General features: G+C 34.3%; 1 protein-coding gene across 3 annotated transcripts in view; it reads left to right on the forward strand.

The window, feature by feature from the left end:
- The first annotated feature begins 485 nt into the window (after positions 1-485).
- Positions 486-20,195, forward strand: part of sqd (RNA-binding protein squid) — a 35,021-nt gene continuing 15,311 nt past the window's right edge. For 2 of the 3 annotated variants that reach the window (XM_017628372.1, XM_017628370.1), the window contains exons 1-5: positions 487-799; positions 11,748-11,788; positions 11,862-12,136; positions 12,242-12,479; positions 17,418-17,540. In XM_017628372.1, coding sequence (XP_017483861.1) covers positions 663-799; positions 11,748-11,788; positions 11,862-12,136; positions 12,242-12,479; positions 17,418-17,540 — 814 coding nt within the window. In that variant the 5' untranslated portion in view covers positions 487-662. Of the gene's footprint in view, positions 800-11,747; positions 11,789-11,861; positions 12,137-12,241; positions 12,480-17,417; positions 17,541-20,195 lie in introns of all 3 variants that reach the window. The other variant, XM_017628369.1, reaches the window with a different exon arrangement.

A 20,195-nucleotide genomic window follows, 5' to 3' on the forward strand; every position in this document is an offset into this window, starting at 1 on the left:
TAAATATAGACTGTGCTGCAACATTTCTAGACGTAATTTTCTAGTAATATCTCTTCTTTTCTTTTCCTGGAATGTGGATTGTGTATGCACACAGAGACTTAATACAATTTCGTCATATTTTATAGTTAAAACGCTCATATTTATTAAATTTTAATGCAATTTAAAATTCCCAGATTTTATGCAAAAAATCTAATACATTAGCTTTATTCACATTTTCCAGTAAACAACTGCGTCAACATTCAAAAGTGCCGTATTTCCGTTTGACTACGATTGGTACTAGTCGCATTGCGTCCCTGAATATCCGCTCAAATTAGAAGATAACGTACTAGATGCGACAGGCGATGCTAAGAAACTTTTTAATGTATGTCCATATAAAACTTGGAAGCTATGTAATTGATGAAAGAGCCAGCAGAGGAGATAAGCTATATGATGCAATTCAGCACGTGATTTCCCATATTCAGCACAAGCACGAAGTCGGATACGAACAACCAATTTTCGCATTTGTCTCTTCCGGCCATTACAGCAGTCAGTACGGCTCGCCACGAGTCTGCAAATTTGTGTTAATTCCCAAAAAAATAGATTTCAAAAGTTGCAATATTTTAAAATTTACATTAAAAGTAATCCAGTGTACGCCCGCTATATAGCTAATATAAATATATAAAATGGCTGACAAGAACAACGACGTCGAGATGAACGGCGAGGATTTTTCAAAAGACGTCACCACGAATGATGATGGTACCGGCACCAATGGTACAAATGGTAACGCCGAGGGTCAGTCAAATGCTCGGGATGATGATAGGTAAGTCTTGAAGCAAGCTTTTGACTATACAATATCTCTTATAAAAGGAATAAGGAAAATACATACATATGCATATGTCCTGAAAATTTTAAGTAGAGGGCTGGAAATCAAGTATAATGGTATATTTATAGTGTTACGTAAACGCGTGTTTTGCCTAGCGAGCTAGATAAGAGTAGAAAAATTGCAAAGGGTAAAGTAGGAACTGGGTAGTATCTAGCGCTCCGCTTGCAGACGGCTGCCATTTTTTCGTCTGGGCCATTTGAAGGTGCGCATGTATGTATGTTTTCTCCCTGCCTGTTTTTGCGCGTGTGTGTGACTGTACTTTGCTGGGCTTTTGCATTTCTATGGGTACTTAACTTGATTTACTGATTTTTTTTTTGTATTTCGTTCCAATAAACGCGTTGAGTATATTTTAAATCAAATTAATACTTAATGGTACTTAGTAATACGTAGGAATATTGGCGTTTTGTGTCTACACACAAATATGTGATACATTATGCCTTTAATACTTTAATCTATGTATATGCATACTATTGATTCGTACATGTACATACATTGATACACAATATATGTATGTAAATGCTTATGTATCTATCCCAATGAATACATCCCTCGTACATAGTCACATTTTTCTTAAACATTATTTCCTAAAGTGAGGTTATATTCGCTCTTTTTGCGCATATGTGCAATAGAATCACACTTTATAGCCTGTATTCTTTATTTTTTCATACTTGCTTTTTGTGTTTCCTTTTTATCACATTTGCTCGGGTTCTTCTCAATTTTAAAAATGGCGGCTCAAAACAAAGGCAAAATTTCTGTATCTTCATTCTATACTTTGGCGTAGGAAATGCCGGCGTTGCCGCGCTTTTAGGCGCACCTCATTTGCTGTCGCTGAATAAGTGAAAACAACGCAGCATGTGGCTTCTAAACTGTTAATTATGAGCGGCACATGTTCATGATGCAATAACAGTAGCGTTCTTCTACGCGATAGTTGTACCAGTTTTTACTATCACGTTTTGGTGATCTTGTACACAAAAAACCTTTAAAAAAGGATAAATTCAGAGCGCAAAGTGACATTTCTTTTTGATGAGAAGTTGCTAGTTTTTACTGGATTTTTTTTTACTAGTAAGAACTTGCAAGTGAGAAAACCAGCTGATCGCATGTTGTTGGGTGCAATTGAAACTGGTAAAAGAAATGCTTATCGGGTAGGTTCTGCAATTCACTTCCGAGTGAATTTCAACCCTGCCAATTTGAATTCAAAGCGAGTTTGATTGAAATGCACTCGAAAGTGAATTGCAGAACCTGCCTGTATGGGTTTTTCGTAGTTGAAATTGAAAAAATAAAGCCAATTTAAATATAATATATATCGTTTTATTAGGGATTACTTGCGAATAAACAATAAATTAATCAGCTGTTCGTAAAACTTGCAAATTATTGGCTTGTTCGAGATGCAATCTCAACTGCAGTATTGCACGAATTATTAAGGTATTACGTTCGGTGTTAATTTCTAGCAACGTTTTATCAGTTGGGAAGTTGCAACAGTATTTCCTTAGTGCTGCAGTATTGCCGCTTTTATTACGTGCCTCGAACATGCCCTATTATTTTTTTGCATTCTGGTACTTTTGTCGTATCAGAGCGAATTCTAAGAAATTAAGTTACTGGAGAGTTACTTGCAAGTTACTGGACCATTTGTAAAAGAACAAACCTAATACGTAAGCTCGATTTTATACTGTCTTAGCTCAGTGGAATAAGAAGAAGAACGGGAAGAAATCAATCGCCGTTTAGGGGGAAAATATACAATTTCATATTTTCTTCTACACGAAATTTGCTTTTTAATATATTCGTAATGAAATGAAATAATAATTAATAGATTGGCGCTTACACATATGTTAGTGCTTGGCCAGGCTATTCCGATTTGTGGTGTTGGCCTTGATGTTGTCACGCAAAGGGGAGGGACCTAAAGTTTTACGCTGACTGCGAACGGCGATTGTATTTTAATTATAAGCTGTTTTTCATGGCAGAAATATACTCTGAGGGGCTTGCCATTGCCTGCCGAGGCGCGACCGCTGTTAAGAAAAAACCTTTTTTCTACATTTGTTTCTTTTTTGTGATGTTAATTTGACCAGGGCTACGGAGTGGAAGCGCGCACTGCTTACCATTACACCACAGCGATAAATACGATAAAATACCTTTTTAATCGCAGAACTCCACAGGTAAATACCGGTGGCCTACCAACGGTTATTTTGACGAACAATATGATTTGCAAGTTTTTGTGTGAGGGCACTTTGATGTCTTAAAATAAACATTTGCCACATGACGCCACCAGACAACATTCTCTCAATTTCGGTGTTTAAAAACATTTAAATCTTAAAAAACCTTGCTGAATAATTTCATAAAACGTAATCATAAATAATCCAATATGCGACGTATGGAAATACCCATATACTGCGAAAAAATAAACATTCAACTAAATTAGGCAAAGAATTGTTAAAAAACTAACACGGTTTCATCTAAGGCAGTCAATATTTCGGAATTAGAGCGAGAAGCTGCCAGCCTCCCAACACCTTGTAATATTGCATAATGAGACGTGTTAACTAACATATCGTTTATCCTCTTTAGAACAGCCACAACTAAAAAAAATGTCGCATATTTTTTGCATAAATGCAAATAATTATTATATTCTATAAGTGTAGTCTTGCTTTCAAGTCTGGTCGGTCCGTTGGCGAAAGAGTTGCGAAGAGAGGGGAAGAGTACATTTTCTCATCCCCTTCGCCTACGAATGAGCAGGCTTGAAATGAAGTCGTGACGTGTCTGAAAGGGGTCTTAAAGGAAAGTTAGGCTGACTTCCAAAAGTCGCCTATCAGAAACGTCAACTCTTGCTTTCAATCGTTCGTAAGCGAAGGAAGTAAGTAGAATTCAACTAAAGTTTATGCGTGTGGAAGCAAACAGAAAACATAAAAGAGAATGCGAAAAAAATTGCTTTCAAGACTTGACGTATCTGAGAGAGGACAAATGTATCAATAGGGGTATTCTCTGAGTCTTGCAAAGCCCTTGCACGGTGCACGGATTGCACGGTTTGCAAAGCTGTCCCATACGAAAACTGGTTTTAACCGTGCAATCTGTGCACCATGCAAGGGCTTTGCATGACTCGGGGCCGGTTGTTCAATGCCTGATTAGCACAAATCGGAGGTAGAAGCTCCGGTTAAGTACAACGACTGCTTTATCGATCACATGTAACATGCATGATGGCGATAGTGTAGTGGTAGTGATAACCAGACATTGAGCAACCGGCCCTCAGAGAATACCCCTAATGAAATGTTTGGATACTGTTATACTGTGGTATTCAAACTGTTTGTATATCCAGAGTTGCGAAACATTAGCTTTGTTCCACACGCTTTCCGGTCTGATCCGGTAATTAGGCGTAAAAATAAGTTTACTCTCGCACATTTTATTTTTAATATTTTTATTGAGCTTTGTACCATGATTGTTCATTAGGAAAAATTGAAAAATCGACAAAGTCTAAGCGGTAGAAGTTATAGCAGCTATTTCGGAGATCATCACATCTCATCAGCCTTCTTTTTTCTAGACTTAGCGGGCATCGAACCTGCGTAATCGATGTGCAAAGTCAGAAGCGTTAACCACTGAGCTATGTACACCCCGTAAACTATTGTTGCTAATTCATTTTTCTTATTCAACCAACTACTATCAAGTGCAGCTGATTTGCCGCTATTTAAACTCGACAGCATGGTTGTTGTCAATTCTATTCATCCATTTGCTTATTTGCTTTATTCTATAGTTTCATGTTCTGTTAAAAAATATCTAAAATAACAAGCTAAAATCCCCAAGTTCTATATCTTAGCAGTGGCCACATTGCGTGTTTGTCACAGACACGGTTCTAAAAATTATTTTATCATGTTTGATAATAAAATGGGAATAAAGTCAATTCTAAAGAGCTAAGGGCTAAAAAATGTTAAATGAAATTTCTTTAGGCCGTGTAATACAATTGGGCATTCGCCCAAATATTGGGTTTTGTCTCAATCATGACAAACAATTTGTACAAAAATTGTTCGTTTAAATTTTAATATATTGTACTGATCTTGTGACTACAAAAATTATTGTCCCAATTGTTTTATTTTGTATGTACTAATGTCCAATATAAAAATGTACCAATCGAGTCACACGCGCTCTTAGATAATATTCCAACGCTTTTTGCGCCAAATAAATATCAACTGTCTCAAGGCAGCATTACCTGTTATAGGTTTAAAATTAATAATTATGGACAATTAAATTGGAAACTGGTTTTATATACCACCAACAATTTCTTCCCATGCCTAATTCTTCTGACGTGTATGTTAATGTGTAAATTCGACAATTTTTTTTTTTTTTTATGGAAAAAAATGCGTCATGAAGTCAGAAAAAAAATATTAAAAATCAACGCGATTTTTTAGCAACTTAAGACTTGTACATTTTTACCCTAGAATTTAATGGGCTATTAAACCGCATACTAAAAAATCTGAATAAAAAGTTGAAAATCTATCTGAAACTTTGCAGATTTTTCATAATGTTTGCACAAAGTTTGAAATCTGGATTTATGTGGTGTTTGTTATATAATGAACTAGACTTTTATGGAAAAATAATAAACATTAAATAAACAAAAGAAAAATAACCAAAATTGATCAAAATATTGCTGGCCTAATTAGCTGATCACAAGTGTATATCCTTGTATCTATTCACCATTCATATAAATACAACAGAAATGCATGCCTAAGTAAGCATTTTTAATATCGAAAGATAAGAGTAAATTCGGAATATCTGAATGTTCCTCAAAAGAATAAGTAATAAAATTCATGGCCAATCAAAAAATTTTAGGAGCATAAATATTTTAAAACATCGCTGCAACTGGCATCGATGTATCGTCAATTTAGCGATTTTAGGAAGTCTTAAACATCGATGGCAAACATAAAATTTTGAACCGATATTATCATGTTTCAAAAATATCGATTCATCGTTTGCATCCCTAAGTATATACTATGATGTATGTAGCAAAGCAATATATTTTTTATTACGCATAAAGCGTGTAATCCCGGCAAACATTGAGGTTAGTTATCGATTAGAGAATGATTGGAGGACTNTATACTATGATGTATGTAGCAAAGCAATATATTTTTTATTACGCATAAAGCGTGTAATATTCTTTATTAACCGAATTCGCAAAAAGGAGAAGGTTATCAGTTCGTCGGAATATTTTTTTGTGCATATGTTACCGCATAACTTTAAATCACTTTAACCGATTTCGATAATTCTGAAGCGATAATCATAAATTGTTATATGAGAATTGAAGTCGGTTTTGTTTTTTGCTTAAAAATTACTTGTTTATTTATACGAGACCGTTGTATAAGAAGGACGTTATTCAAAATTTAAATCAAACAGCTTCATTTGGCAAAATAAATAGAAATTTTTAGAAATACGTTAACGATACTCTTTCTTCTGCTTGGACTTTATCATCTTCAACCCATAGATATTAGATCGCGATAATTATGAGAAAATTGGGAACACTGATAATTAAGGATGCTGCGAAGGNAATTTTGGGAAAATAAATAGAAATTTTTAGAAATACGTTAACGATACTCTTTCTTCTGCTTGGACTTTATCATCTTCAACCCATAGATATTAGATNCATTTGGCAAAATAAATAGAAATTTTTAGAAATACGTTAACGATACTCTTTCTTCTGCTTGGACTTTATCATCTTCAACCCATAGATATTAGATCGCGATAATTATGAGAAAANATTCTTTATTAACCGAATTCACAAAAAGGAGAAGGTTATCAGTTCGTCGGAATATTTTTTGTGCATATGTTACCGCATAACTTTAAATCACTTTAACCGATTTCGATAATTCTGAAGCGATAATCATAAATTGTTATATGAGAATTGAAGTCGGTTTTGTTTTTTGCTTAAAAATTACTTGTTTATTTATACGAGACCGTTGTATAAGAAGGACGTTATTCAAAATTTAAATCAAACAGCTTAATTTTGGGAAAATAAATAGAAATTTTTAGAAATACGTTAACGATACTCTTTCTTCTGCTTGGACTTTATCATCTTCAACCCATAGATATTAGATCGCGATAATTATGAGAAAATTGGGAACACTGATAATTAAGGATGCTGCGAAGGCCACATTTTTGACATTCACGAATGCAAATGCTAATGCGAATATTCCGAATTCGAATGTGCGAATGCGAATGTTAGTGGTAACTAGTGTTAGTGGGACCAGTAAATCATTGGGTTGTTCATAGTGGAACAGAAAATAAGCATATTTTCTTATATTCTCTGGACTGACTTAATTACAGATAAGAGGTTACGACAGAAACCTTACGATATTTCATTCCATAAAATGTAATTTTGCCGCCTTCTCTCCGATGAGGCCATATCTTAGAGGCGAGTATATAATGCCGGCTGCGATGAACAATTGCTCACTTTCGGTAATTTTTAGGAAAAAAAAAACAAAACCGCCTTGAATTCTCATATAAAAATTTAAGAGTATCGTTAATTTCTTCATGATACCATGATCGTATTCTATCTAAACCAAATTAGTCTGGGACGCCCTCTGGGGTACCAACTTTCCTTTAAAGAAACAATTATTTAACCCGATTACCGTGGTCAAAAGTTATGTGGTAACAAACAAAAATCTTTCGACGAATTGATAANGTCCAACTTTCCTTTAAAGAAACAATTATTTAACTCGATTACCATGGTCAAAAGTTATGTGGTAACAAACAAAAATCTTTCGACGAATTGATAAACTCCGCCTTTTTTTTGAAATCGGAAAAGGTAAATCAAACATGCTATTAACATATTTAACAAAAGAAAAAATAAAAAGTGGCGAAATTTGTCTTAAAAATTGGTCGAGACTAACATTTAAACCTTTCGGTTCGCATCGAATATTTGTGGAAAATTTGGTTCGGTTAATTAAGAGATCCGTTTTAACCTTTTTTTTGTAATATAATCTATAGGTGTATATCAGTCATGCCCAACGTCGGCAGAACTCCATAAGCAAGTGCTCTGCGCTGGCAGAATTCAATATGCAAGTGCCCTGCGCTGGGCATGACTGGTGTATATATATGCCTAGTNCGAGACCGTTGTATAAGAAGGACGTTATTCAAAATTTAAATCAAACAGCTTCATTTGGCAAAATAAATAGAAATTTTTAGAAATACGTTAACGATACTCTTTCTTCTGCTTGGACTTTATCATCTTCAACCCATAGATATTAGATCGCGATAATTATGAGAAAATTGGGAACACGAATGCAAATGCTAATGCGTATTTTCCGAATTCGAATGTGCAAATGCGAATGTTAGTGGTAACTAGTGTTAGTAGGAGCAGTAAATCATTGGGTTGTTCATAGTGGAACAGAAAATAAGCATATTTTCTTATATTCTCTGGACTGACTCAATTGCAGATAAGAGGTTAAGACAGAAACCTTACGATATTTCATTCCATAAAATGTAATTTTGCCGCCTTTTCTCCGATGATTCCATATCTTAGAGGCGAATATATAATGCCGGCTGCGATGAACAATTGCTCACTTTCGGCAATTTTTAGGAAAAAAAAAAACCGCCTTGAATTCTCATATAAAAATTTAAGAGTATCGTTAATTTCTTCATGATCCCATGATCGTATTCTATCTAAACCAAATTAGTCTGGGACGCCCTCTGAGGTACCAACTTTCCTTTAAAGAAACAATTATTTAACCCGATTACCGTGGTCAAAAGTTATGTGGTAACAAACAAAAATCTTTCGACGAATTGATAAACTCCGCCTTTTTTTTGAAATCGGAAAAGGTAAATCAAACATGCTATTAACATATTTAACAAAAGAAAAAATAAAAAGTGGCGAAATTTGTCTTAAAAATTGGTCGAGACTAACATTTAAACCTTTCGGTTCGCATCGAATATTTGTGGAAAATTTGGTTCGGTTAATTAAGAGATCCGTTTTAACCTTTTTTTTGTAATATAATCTATAGGTGTATATCAGTCATGCCCAACGTCGGCAGAACTCCATAAGCAAGTGCTCTGCGCTGGCAGAATTCAATATGCAAGTGCCCTGCGCTGGGCATGACTGGTGTATATATATGCCTAGTTAATGAATTGCCAAGGTATTTTTGGAAAATCGGCTTACTCTTCTAGCCAATTTTATTTTTATGAACAATTTTTCATCCCCATTGTTTATGTGATTTTTGTGTGATTGTGAAGTCGTCGTTGTTTACTTTACATGACACTACATAGATCGATCAGGACTTAGCCGCTCTCGTCTAGCCCAATTAACGGTAGGCTCAGGAAAAGCGCAATTACAACGTGGCCAGATCAAAGAGAAAGGGGTGTTAGCTGAGTAGGTACTTTTCAGTAGGGATGACAGCTGAGAACTTTTGAATATTTGTAGACGATTTAATTTGATTTTTCGTGCTAAAAGAGAATTTGATTTCATATTTATATTCGATCGATTTCCGTGCGATATAATTATAAATTATCTTTACTGTGCAAATATAAACCGATTTTCTTCCTGAATAAAAGTGGTTGGATTTCTGGCAAAATTCATTAGACGTCAATTATTGGAAAATATGCAAAGTTCTTCATATTGTAAGAATTCCACTTCATAGTAATGTTAGTTAACCTATTTTATAAGCTTTAACTGATTTTTATGTACATAAATACATGTGTTATATTGCAAATATCAATTATGCTGCAAAATTTAGCGAAANATTACTGTGCAAATATAAACCGATTTTCTTCCTGAATAAAAGTGGTTGGATTTCTGGCAAAATTCATTAGACGTAAATTATTGGAAAATATGCAAAGTTCTTCATATTGTAAGAATTCCACTTCATAGTAATGTTAGTTAACCTATTTTATAAGCTTTAACTGATTTTTATGTACATACATACATGTGTTATATTGCAAATATCAATTATGCTGCAAAATTTAGCGAAAAAAGTTTGTTAATATTAGTTTTTAATGTCTATTATAATCTAAACTATTAAATTTAATTGAATATGTAAAATAAAATAAAATTGATTTATCAAATTTAGCAAAAGTTTGTTTTCTTCATATTTTTGAATATCAGTAAGATTTCTGCAATAACTGAATATTAGTCAATATATTAAGGGATTAGTATTTGCCAGAATCCAATCAAGTGTCGCCAGAACTGGTTCGAGTTTTTGGGCGAAATCAATCATAAAATTTTACTATTTTTTGTTAATGTATAAATTTTAAGATTTTAAGCATCCTGGAGAAATACTATTAACTAAAAGAAGACGTAAAACTAAATGTGAACCAAATTTCATCGGAATATTCTCAAAATAAAGTATGTAATGTTAAAAAAACAAATGCATAAGCTAATGGAGTAAAAATGAACTGGTTTTTAGACTATTTTTTACCCGACATCGATGCAGTACCCGAAATGTAAATGTAATTTAAACAAAAAAGAGCATTATAGCAAGGTTGTTGCGATAGGATAAAAATACCCTATTTACCATCATTGCTTTCCTGTTGTGTTTGAGCGAACTAATCTTGTTCCTCTCCGGCAGGTATTGAGTGATGATCCTAAAGCAAGCGATTTGTAGCTACGCTTATGGGAATATCAGCACATCATCTACAAATTACAAGCGTTAGACACCGAAGGCATCAGCAGCGAAACGAATCATGGACGCATTACAAAATGTGAGAGCAGAGACAACTTAATGTTCGTACACTGTTAAGGCAGAGGATCACAGTGTGGCGCACATTCAATGCGATCGATCGTATACAACACTCAAGAAACAGTGTGTAAGATTATTTTCAAGCTCTATATAAGAAGTAACAATCACTTCAGAATACTCGATGAGAAACGAATCGGACATCATCATGGTATTTGGCGGAATCATCGCACCATCAAACTGGCAATTTTGTCGATGGTATTTATCTATCAAAAAAATAAATCAGAAGAAAACCATACAAGATACACAAAATTAACTTTAACTTGAAGAATTGGATTGCCATGAATTATTTTAATATTTTTCGAAGTGCTTATTTAAAAAAGTATTCAATTCACCTGGTTGATGTTTTAAATCGCAAATTCGTATACTCAAAACTTGCATATCATATATATGGATGTGTATTACACCAGCTTCGGGAAAAAGAAATTAATGTTTCTTGCGTAAGAATTGAATTAAACAGCTTGAATAATAAAAAAAAACCCTAAAAAATATAACTTTCACTCAGTATGCATAATAGTAANCATATATGGATGTGTATTACACCAGCTTCGGGAAAAAGAAATTAATGTTTCTTGCGTAAGAATTGAATTAAACAGCTTGAATAATAAAAAAAAAAAACCCTAAAAAATATAACTTTCACTCAGTATGCATAATAGTAACTTATGTAGTATTCGATTATCGGTTGTCGTTGTTGGTTTCAAAGGTTCGATCCGGTTACAATATTATTCAGTCTTTGCAGTTTTGGCCTTTTACATTATAAATTGATTTCATGCTCTGTGAATCATCAAACGTTAGTTTAATCGATACAAAATAAAAATCCTAAACTTTTGCTGTTTCTATGAATTAAGATATAATATTGTTTCACTTATTGACTTCCTCATCTCTCGACTACATTCATTTATTTATACTAAAGAATTTAATTTGTATTCACATCTAAAAGAAATTTAACGACTCTGTGCTCTTCGCTCGCAGAGATTAGGTGAGTTTGATGTATTTTTGAAGTGTATATTCGTCCATAATAAAAGTAAATTTAAGTACCTCCTTTCACGAAAATAATAAATGTAACTTTCCAAAATTTTTTGAAAGTAAAATTTTATATTTTTTCATGTTGCAACACGATTCAGTTTTTCTATATTTAATGATTAAATGGTTACTAAAACTAATTGATTATCTTCTCGTCGTTACAGAAAACTTTTTGTCGGTGGTCTTAGCTGGGAGACATCTGAGAGTAAGTGAATAAAACTGATGCATACATTTACATAATATGTTAAATTTAATTCATGCTAATTTTGTTTTCATAGAGGAACTGCGTGAACATTTTGGAAAATACGGCGAGATTGAGAGCATAAACGTAAAGACAGATCCGCAAACTGGCCGTTCTCGTGGCTTTGCTTTCATTGTATTCACCAGTACTGAAGCTATCGACAAGGTGCACGCTGCTGGTGAGCACGTCATCAACAATAAAAAGGTTGATCCTAAAAAGGCCAAAGCGCGTCATGGAAAAATCTTTGTCGGCGGTCTTACCAATGAAATCAGCGATGATGAGATCAAAACATACTTCAGCCAATTCGGAAATGTAAGTTCCACCAAAATAATGGGTTAGAAATGCGATTTTAATGCTTGTATACGAAGTAATATGTATGTTTTCTTTTATCTCGTCTTTCTGAATAATAATGAATAGATTGTTGATGTTGAATTGCCCTTCGATAAGCAAAAGTCGCAGCGTAAAGGTTTCTGTTTCATCACATTCGACTCTGAACAGGTCGTAAATGAATTGTTGAAGACCCCTAAGCAGAAAATTTCTGGCAAGGAAGTAGATGTCAAGCGTGCGACACCCAAACCCGAAAACCAAATGATGGCTATGCGTGGTGGTGGTCGCGGTGGTATGCGTGGTGGACGCGGCGGCTTTGGACGTGGTGGTAAGTTCTTGAAATGCAATAAGCCAAAATAAAATTGCTGCTTTTTTGTATTTTTTTATTTTTATATGTATTATCTTTCCGGGTGCCTTTGTATATTTAAATGTATTTAAATTTGTATTTAGTTTTGTTGTAGACAAGTTAGTAAAGGTATGGTCACAATGTTTCAGAAAAATTCATATTTTACTCGTAACTTAGCCCCCTATTATGAATTCGTACGATGCACGGTAGACACTTGCATTCTGAAATTCTCTGAACGAGGCGATTTTTCAGGCCACTTTTGCGTTCAATTCACGCAGGGTTGCACGAAAAAAAAAAAATGTGGTCGCCAGCCAACATTTAGCCATTGAACGTTTTTTTCGTGCAACCCTGCGTGAGTTGAACCCAAAAGTTAAACGCAAAATCATATCGTGCGAACACCTTGTTAACAAATGGAGCAAACTAAATAGTATGCTTGTACATATATACATATGTAAATTTGTGCAAATTAACATGAAATAAAAGGAAAGCGAGTTTATAAAAACAAGGTAAAAAAAAATTTAATTAGTACAACGGAGTTCTGGTTGAACGATTCGTCAGAGGATTAGAGCTTAGAAAACTGGTTGGGAGCAGAAAACGTTTAAAAGCATAACAGACGGCAGCGTTGATCCGGATCCACTCGGGAACTAACTGCAGTTGATCCGGATTAAGTCCGAGTTAATACGGATTAAGTTCGAGTTAATCGGGATTACCGCTGCCGTCTGTTTGAGCTTTAAGGTTTGAAAGAGATTAAGGGGAGTCTTTCGAATATATTTTGACATACAATATATTTAAGAAATTTTGTGATCCAAATCCATTTGAAATATATTAAAACTAAACAACTCGATGATTTCTTTCTCAGAGATCGTGCCAACAGCGTATTGACGATTTTCCTTCATAAGTAAAACCAGACTTTCGAGCTTGTGTTTAGTATTCACGACGTTAGAACTGCATGAAATTAATAAAAATTGTTTAAAATTAGTGGCTAGCCGCCAAAAAGTAGAAATGCAAAATTATAAATTTTTCACAATTTTCTAACATTTCGCTACACCAACGAAAGGAAAATTCTGTTCGATAGAAAATTCGATACTCAACGAAAATTTCGACACGCTTGCATAGCTCATAATACGAATATGACTTTCGATCGTTCAATAACCAGAGAAGATTGAAAATCGAATGCAACTCATAATAAGGGCCAATATTGTGGTGGTCGCTGATGACTCTGGCATTAATGTTGTTAGTGGCGATGTAGGCGCCTCGCATCTTTGCAAGGCACAATCGTGGAATTGAACAAGCGATTGGAGTGTTTAGAATCTGGAGTGCCAAAACCAGTTATTCGTGCTACAAACCGTTAGCGTAGCTATTCGCCTCGTGCTCGTTCTTGTAATGTAAGATCACCATCGGGCGAGTTGTGTTGGTATCATCGCAGATTTGGTGCCCGTGCCACCAGGTGCACCTTGTAATTTTCGACCTGAAGCACAGGAAAAGTAGTTGGCCCGTCTTTTTCGGCGACTAATCAAATGATAGGGCCTGGCGCATGTCGGTTCATTAAGGACAGACATTCAAAACTTTATTTTTTAGTGGATACCAGAGCAGAAATATCTGTGTCGCCACGCAACAATAACGACAATTCTCAAGCTCCATTAGTAAAATTAGCAGCAGCAAACAATACTCGTATAAATACGTACGGACAAAAACAACATGGATATTCACCATCGCTGACGTGACACCGGCAGTGTAAAAATGATTTTCTGAGGTGCGTTAATTGTGTAAAAGCAAAAGAAAGATTTAATCTATCGGACCTATGTGTGAATCACGACTGCAGGGACACTAATTGTCAAGCATTAAAAAAAGTTAAAAATTGAATTAGAAAGAATTCAGTATTAGCAATTAAAGTCGACGACTAAATGTCTGTACTTGAATATTGGTGGTATTAGGACAAATTTTAACCAGCTTGAAGCTATATCATATTCTACAAGATTCGATTTTATCTGTGTGACCGAGACTCATCTAACAAATTCAATAAGCAACAGTGAAATGAAACTCAGTGACTATAAAATAGTGAGATGTGATAGTATATCAAGTCACACCGGCGGCGTTCTTTTCTATATAAGCCGTGAATGGCAATGTGAAATAATAGAGGAGACGGCTATTGGGAAAAGTATATGGTGTCTAATTATAAAGGTCAAACAAAAAAATGTAAATATGACGTTATTTGGATTGTATCGGTCGCCTGACAGGCAAAAATCTCCAGACAGTGTATTTTGTGATTTTTTTAAGGAAAAAATTGAACAATTAAGTGAGACGGCTACAGAAACTCTGATAATGGGAGATTTCAACATCGACTGGCTGGTGAATAGTTCTTCCCGACAACAAATTTGTCAATCAGTAACAGACAATGCATTTAAACAAATAGTATTGGAGCCAACGAGAGTATCTCGAACCAGTGCAACCTTGATAGATTATGTATTGACAAACATTTCTGTCATAGAAGCAAACGTTAAGACTGATTATAAAATAAGTGATCACGAATCCATAGAAATTAATATAAAAGTCGGACAGCTAAATCGCAAAAAACACAAAACCACTATAAAAAATTTTATTTTTAACAAAGAGCTATATATTGAAGAAATAGCAAACAAAAGTTTTGCAAACATTAAGCAGAATGCTAATAACTTGAACGAGATGGTTGACCTGTTCAGTGATAAATTAAAAGAGCCCATTCAGAATATGGTTATAACTAGAACAGTTACAAACAGAAGGAATTTTGATGGGTGGTTTGGAAGAAAATTACGCAATATGAAACAAAGAAAAATTCAATTATATAATGCAGCAAAATGGTCCAGCTCTTTTATGGCCTGGCAAAAGTATAAACAGTATAGGAATTTCTATGCTAATGAACTTCAAAGAGCGCGAAATAACTACATATCCAAAAAAATTGATGCCCCCTCCCTACATAAGATATTGGGACCTTGAAAAAAGCGCGACAAATCTTTGTTAAACTGGACGGCTTTTGAAAAGGTAAAACACCAATTAGCAAATGCAGCTTTGCTAGTGGTGAGATGGCACTCATGACCGATGCGTCGGATAAGGCAATGGGAGCGGTGCTCCAACAACGAATGTAAGGTGATTGGCAGCCGCTGGGATTTTTCTCAAGAAAATTCAGCAAGACGCAGCAGCGATATAGATAGTACATATGATCGTGAATGGCGAAATAAATGGCGTTGTGAAATATTTCCGCTATTTGTTGGAAGGCACGCAATTTATATTTATACTGACCTGACCACAAGCAGAAAAAAAGACAAACCAGCTGGCAGGCACGACAGCTAGATTTTATTAGCCAATATTACGGTTAAAATAGTGGATGTTCTGTGCGAAAATAATATAGTTGCAGAGCATGCTATAACGCATAGAGAATATTGATAACTCATCCACAAACTATGCGGTACTTCCAGAGGAACAGTCAAGTCGCGGGGAGCTTAAAAATTTGATGTAGTCAAATTCGATCTCGTTGCAGTTAAGCAAGCACAGACTGTAGAACTCTGACATAGATATAGTCTGCGACATCTCCACCGGTAGACTTCGTTCAAATCATTTCGTAAGGTGATATTTGAGGCCCTGCAAGGGCTTGCTCACCCGGGCGTTAAAACTTGCGTCAAGCTAATCGCAAGCAAATTCGTGAAGAAGAGTATGAACTCGGATATACGAGCATTGGTGGTGAATTTTCAGCAATGTCAGCGGTGTAAAGTTACGCGTCATACACGTAGCGAAAATCAGAAATTTTCAGTGCCTGATAAACGGTTCGAGCATATAAACATAGCGATGAAGCTACCGGGCGATTTTTTTTCGACACTCCACGTATACTTCGAAAAAATTCGTCCTATCGCAACATCAACTCATGGTAGTAAGGTGGTTTAAGTGCCCAAAGATTTACGGCTATGCAAATATGTTTTCTTACGGGATGTGAGGACACCATTAAAAGCTCGATACTATTTAAGGTACTGGAGCGCCATCCGAAAACATTTACAATTCTCGTTAAAGCCAAAAAAACCTATCACGGTGACCATAGGTTGAAGCCATCGTATGTTCGAAACGAGAATTAGTTGTGAAATTCAATTGTACTGCTTTTTCAGTTTTTTGGGTACACAACATAAGTTTATTTTAGGTATTACTTTTCACTTGATTCAAATACTACAGTCTGATTCAAGTGGCTATTTTTATATGGAAGAAACCCGCAACACTTTCGGCGAAAAAAATTCTAAAGAATCAATGGTACTCAAGAAAACTCTTTAACACTTTGGAGAAAAAAGTTGAAATTTGGGTGAAAATTTGTTCAATTTTTTTGTAGTTTCCTACAAAGTTTTAAACTTGACTTTATAGGGTTTTGTAAGAGAATGAACTGTATTTTAATTGAAAATTCCTAAAAATCAGCTCTAATCATTTTGTAGTCACCTAGTCAGGCTATATTCTTACTCTAACATACGTATTAGTTCTATAGCACCATCTCAATCCTAGAATGATTAGATAATTGCAAAAGTTGTTTAATGTGAAATTAAATATTTCACTAACGTACACTAAATCTTAGGATAGTTAGCATCCAAATATCTACTACAAAAGTATTTAAATATGCTTATCACTGGTCTGAATAATGTCTATCCCACAAGCTAATAGGATTCAGACCAAAAGTTTCATTACGTAATTTATGTGAGTTGTTTTTGAGGTAAAATCTCCCTAATGCAGTTATATAATTACCTTTGACAATATGCGAATCTAAGTTATTTGTCCGAAATTGTTACCGAACCCGAGCGATCGGTGAAACCTACATATACATAATTATGGCACCTTTACGAACAGCTCCAAAAGAATTTAGATCAAAAATTTCACTGTTGTGAAGTGTAATTCATGTGTTATTTTCTTTCTTAGGATATCCACAATGGCCTGGTCAAGGCGGTTATGCCCCATATGGCGGTTATGCTGGTGGTTATGATCCTGGATATGGAGACTACTACAGCGGTGGCTATTACAATGGCTACGACTATGGATACGGTAAATACCAAACACATAGCAATTTACAATCAAACTCAAATTACAGTTATAATAACCCTTCCGGTTATCACCATAAAAATAGCAATAACTACCAACAATATAAGTAAGAAAGAATAACTATAAGACCACTTCTTCATCGCTGCTTGAGTAATAACATTTTAAATGATATGCAGTATAAAAATGATAATATTGCATTATCAATGTGAACTACTTGTTATTACTTGGCGCATGATCCCCTCATTGGATATTTTTCCAAACACCCAAAAACTAGTGTTGTAAAATTTTACTTTCAATCACGAAGATGAAAAACAAAAACAAAAACGTATTTATATTTATATATATCGTAGTTATCTTAAAAACTAAAGATGAAAAGATTTGATACATATTTTAGTACATACATACATATGTATACACTAAGTTGGCATTGACTTTTGATTTACTAATACATTTGTAAATTGATAAAAAAAACCATTATGATGCAGAACTTTTTGATTGTTACTTTAACTGTTAACATATATATTTGAAAAAGAAAAAAGTAGTGAGTACGAATAAAAAAAAAAACATTTACGGAAAATTATCGACTGCGTTCAATATCAGCGCGTAATTTGAGTAGTTGCACCTAATTAACAACAAGTAAACTGACGAAGAGTGTATTTTAAAAATATATCAAGTGCTTCATGAGTGTATGTATGTACATGCAAATACAATAAATTAATGATGCATAAGGAGCAAAGCGAACTCAATACGTCCCAAGTATATGTTTTAAAGGTTCCGTCTAAAGCATTTACCATCATAATATGTACACAAGTACATACCAACACGAACAAAGCAAAAAAGTAATAAAAATAATTGCAAACAAATACCTCTATTTTGCCTTAATAGCTAAGAAGAGATGGGAATGCATATTGATACTGTCATCTCAATGTGCCAAAATTGACAGATGAGCAAAGATGGGGTTGTAAGTCACATGTATCTAACATACTGTTTGCAAGGAGACTTAATTCGCAAATTCTACTTTTTTAAGCCAAGGTATTTTTTTTTCAATCGTTGCTTCAATAAGTACACTTAGCCCATCAATAAAGCACATCTCGGTTTTATGCATATGTGCCTTAGCTTTAGCCAATGCACAAACGTACTGTAGTATTTTGTATCTTCGGCGCTATGAATAACTGCTGCTTACGTTTTACCCAACGATATAGAGACCACAAATGGAAGATTGTATAATAGTTATAAACTAATGTCTATCTTTCGACTTTAAGTCAAATATAAAAAAGGTAGTAAAAGCATTCGACAAAATATCTTCTCTTTGTACTGTAGTTACATAAATGTTATTATTTTAACAAATTATTGTCATTTGGCGTGTGTAGTTGTGAGTGTGCGTGCAGCATATTTCATACTTGTTTGTTCACTTGCCTATTACAACATGCCTGATGATAGTGATGCATATATACTTTTGAGACGCATATATTTTCGTATGCAACTGTATACTTACATATAAGTAAATATATTTTTATTGAATATATACATATGTACACATATAATTGTTATATATATGCATATCTTTATTTGCACACTGTTCTATATGATTTTATATAGACTGCGTGCCCAAACGCAACTAAAAATGTTAATGAACGAACATCCATGAAAGTGATATGACACTTTACGCCGCAAAGATCTGGTCAAGAAAGGAGCTTGTTGCTGTGCAACAACAGCCGTTGTGACCATATTGATCGGCTGGAAAAATGAGTGTGTGCACGTGCGGCTCATTTGACGCTTTCCCTACATCGTACTAAGAAAATAACGGAAGCATTTTCATGAACTCAGCGTTTTACGCAAATATAGGGTCCCGCCTTAAACATTATTGCATCACCAGCTGCAATGAAAGCCGCTCATGTACACACTACGAAATTATGAATTTCTTTTATTTGCAATACCAACAAAGTTTGTAGGATAATTCATACCCAACTTCAGATTTCAGACTAATAACATACTAAGTAGACCAGTTTTTTTTTTTTGAAATTGGCAGCCATTAGAAGCGCGGTATGTAAAAAAAAAAATAAAAAGAAACCGCTCCCGATCGATACATATGTATACACTTTTATATAATAAAACATTTAATAAAAAATTTTCGAAATTCAACATCCCTAAAAATCAACAAACTTTTTGGGCATCAATGTCTGACCTAAATATATTTGAGAAAACGATTAAATAACAGCTGCATGTTTTACATTATTCAAATGCGCGACGGCGACGTTAAAGCGTGAATAAAAGTTGTTAAAATTTATTGTGTTTCAACGAAAGCACCATTTGAAAAAAAAAAATTTAACTAGATTTTTTACTGAAAATAAAAGGATTTAAAGTTTAAAAAAAGATACACACACTTCGTCACTTTTAATGTTAATGTATTTCTAAAAATGGAATTTGTTTATGCAAACCTAAGATATTAAAAGCAACATCAGCATAGCGTAAATACAACTCTAAAACGTAATAAGTAATCTGTAACTTTTTTTGTGGAACGTTAAATCAACCAAACTGAAACAAAAAGTCGAACATTTTTTTCTTTTTCAATATTAAAATAAAAAAATATATACACTGACATAAGTAACTTGAACTAATGATACATAACTTTAAATATCTTAGTAAACTCGTATTTAC

The sequence above is a fragment of the Rhagoletis zephyria genome, unplaced genomic scaffold (genome assembly GCF_001687245.7).
Source record: "Rhagoletis zephyria isolate East Lansing unplaced genomic scaffold, Rhagoletis_zephyria_1.1 Rzeph_scaffold_05944, whole genome shotgun sequence".
In the NCBI taxonomy this organism is placed as follows: domain Eukaryota; kingdom Metazoa; phylum Arthropoda; class Insecta; order Diptera; family Tephritidae; genus Rhagoletis; species Rhagoletis zephyria.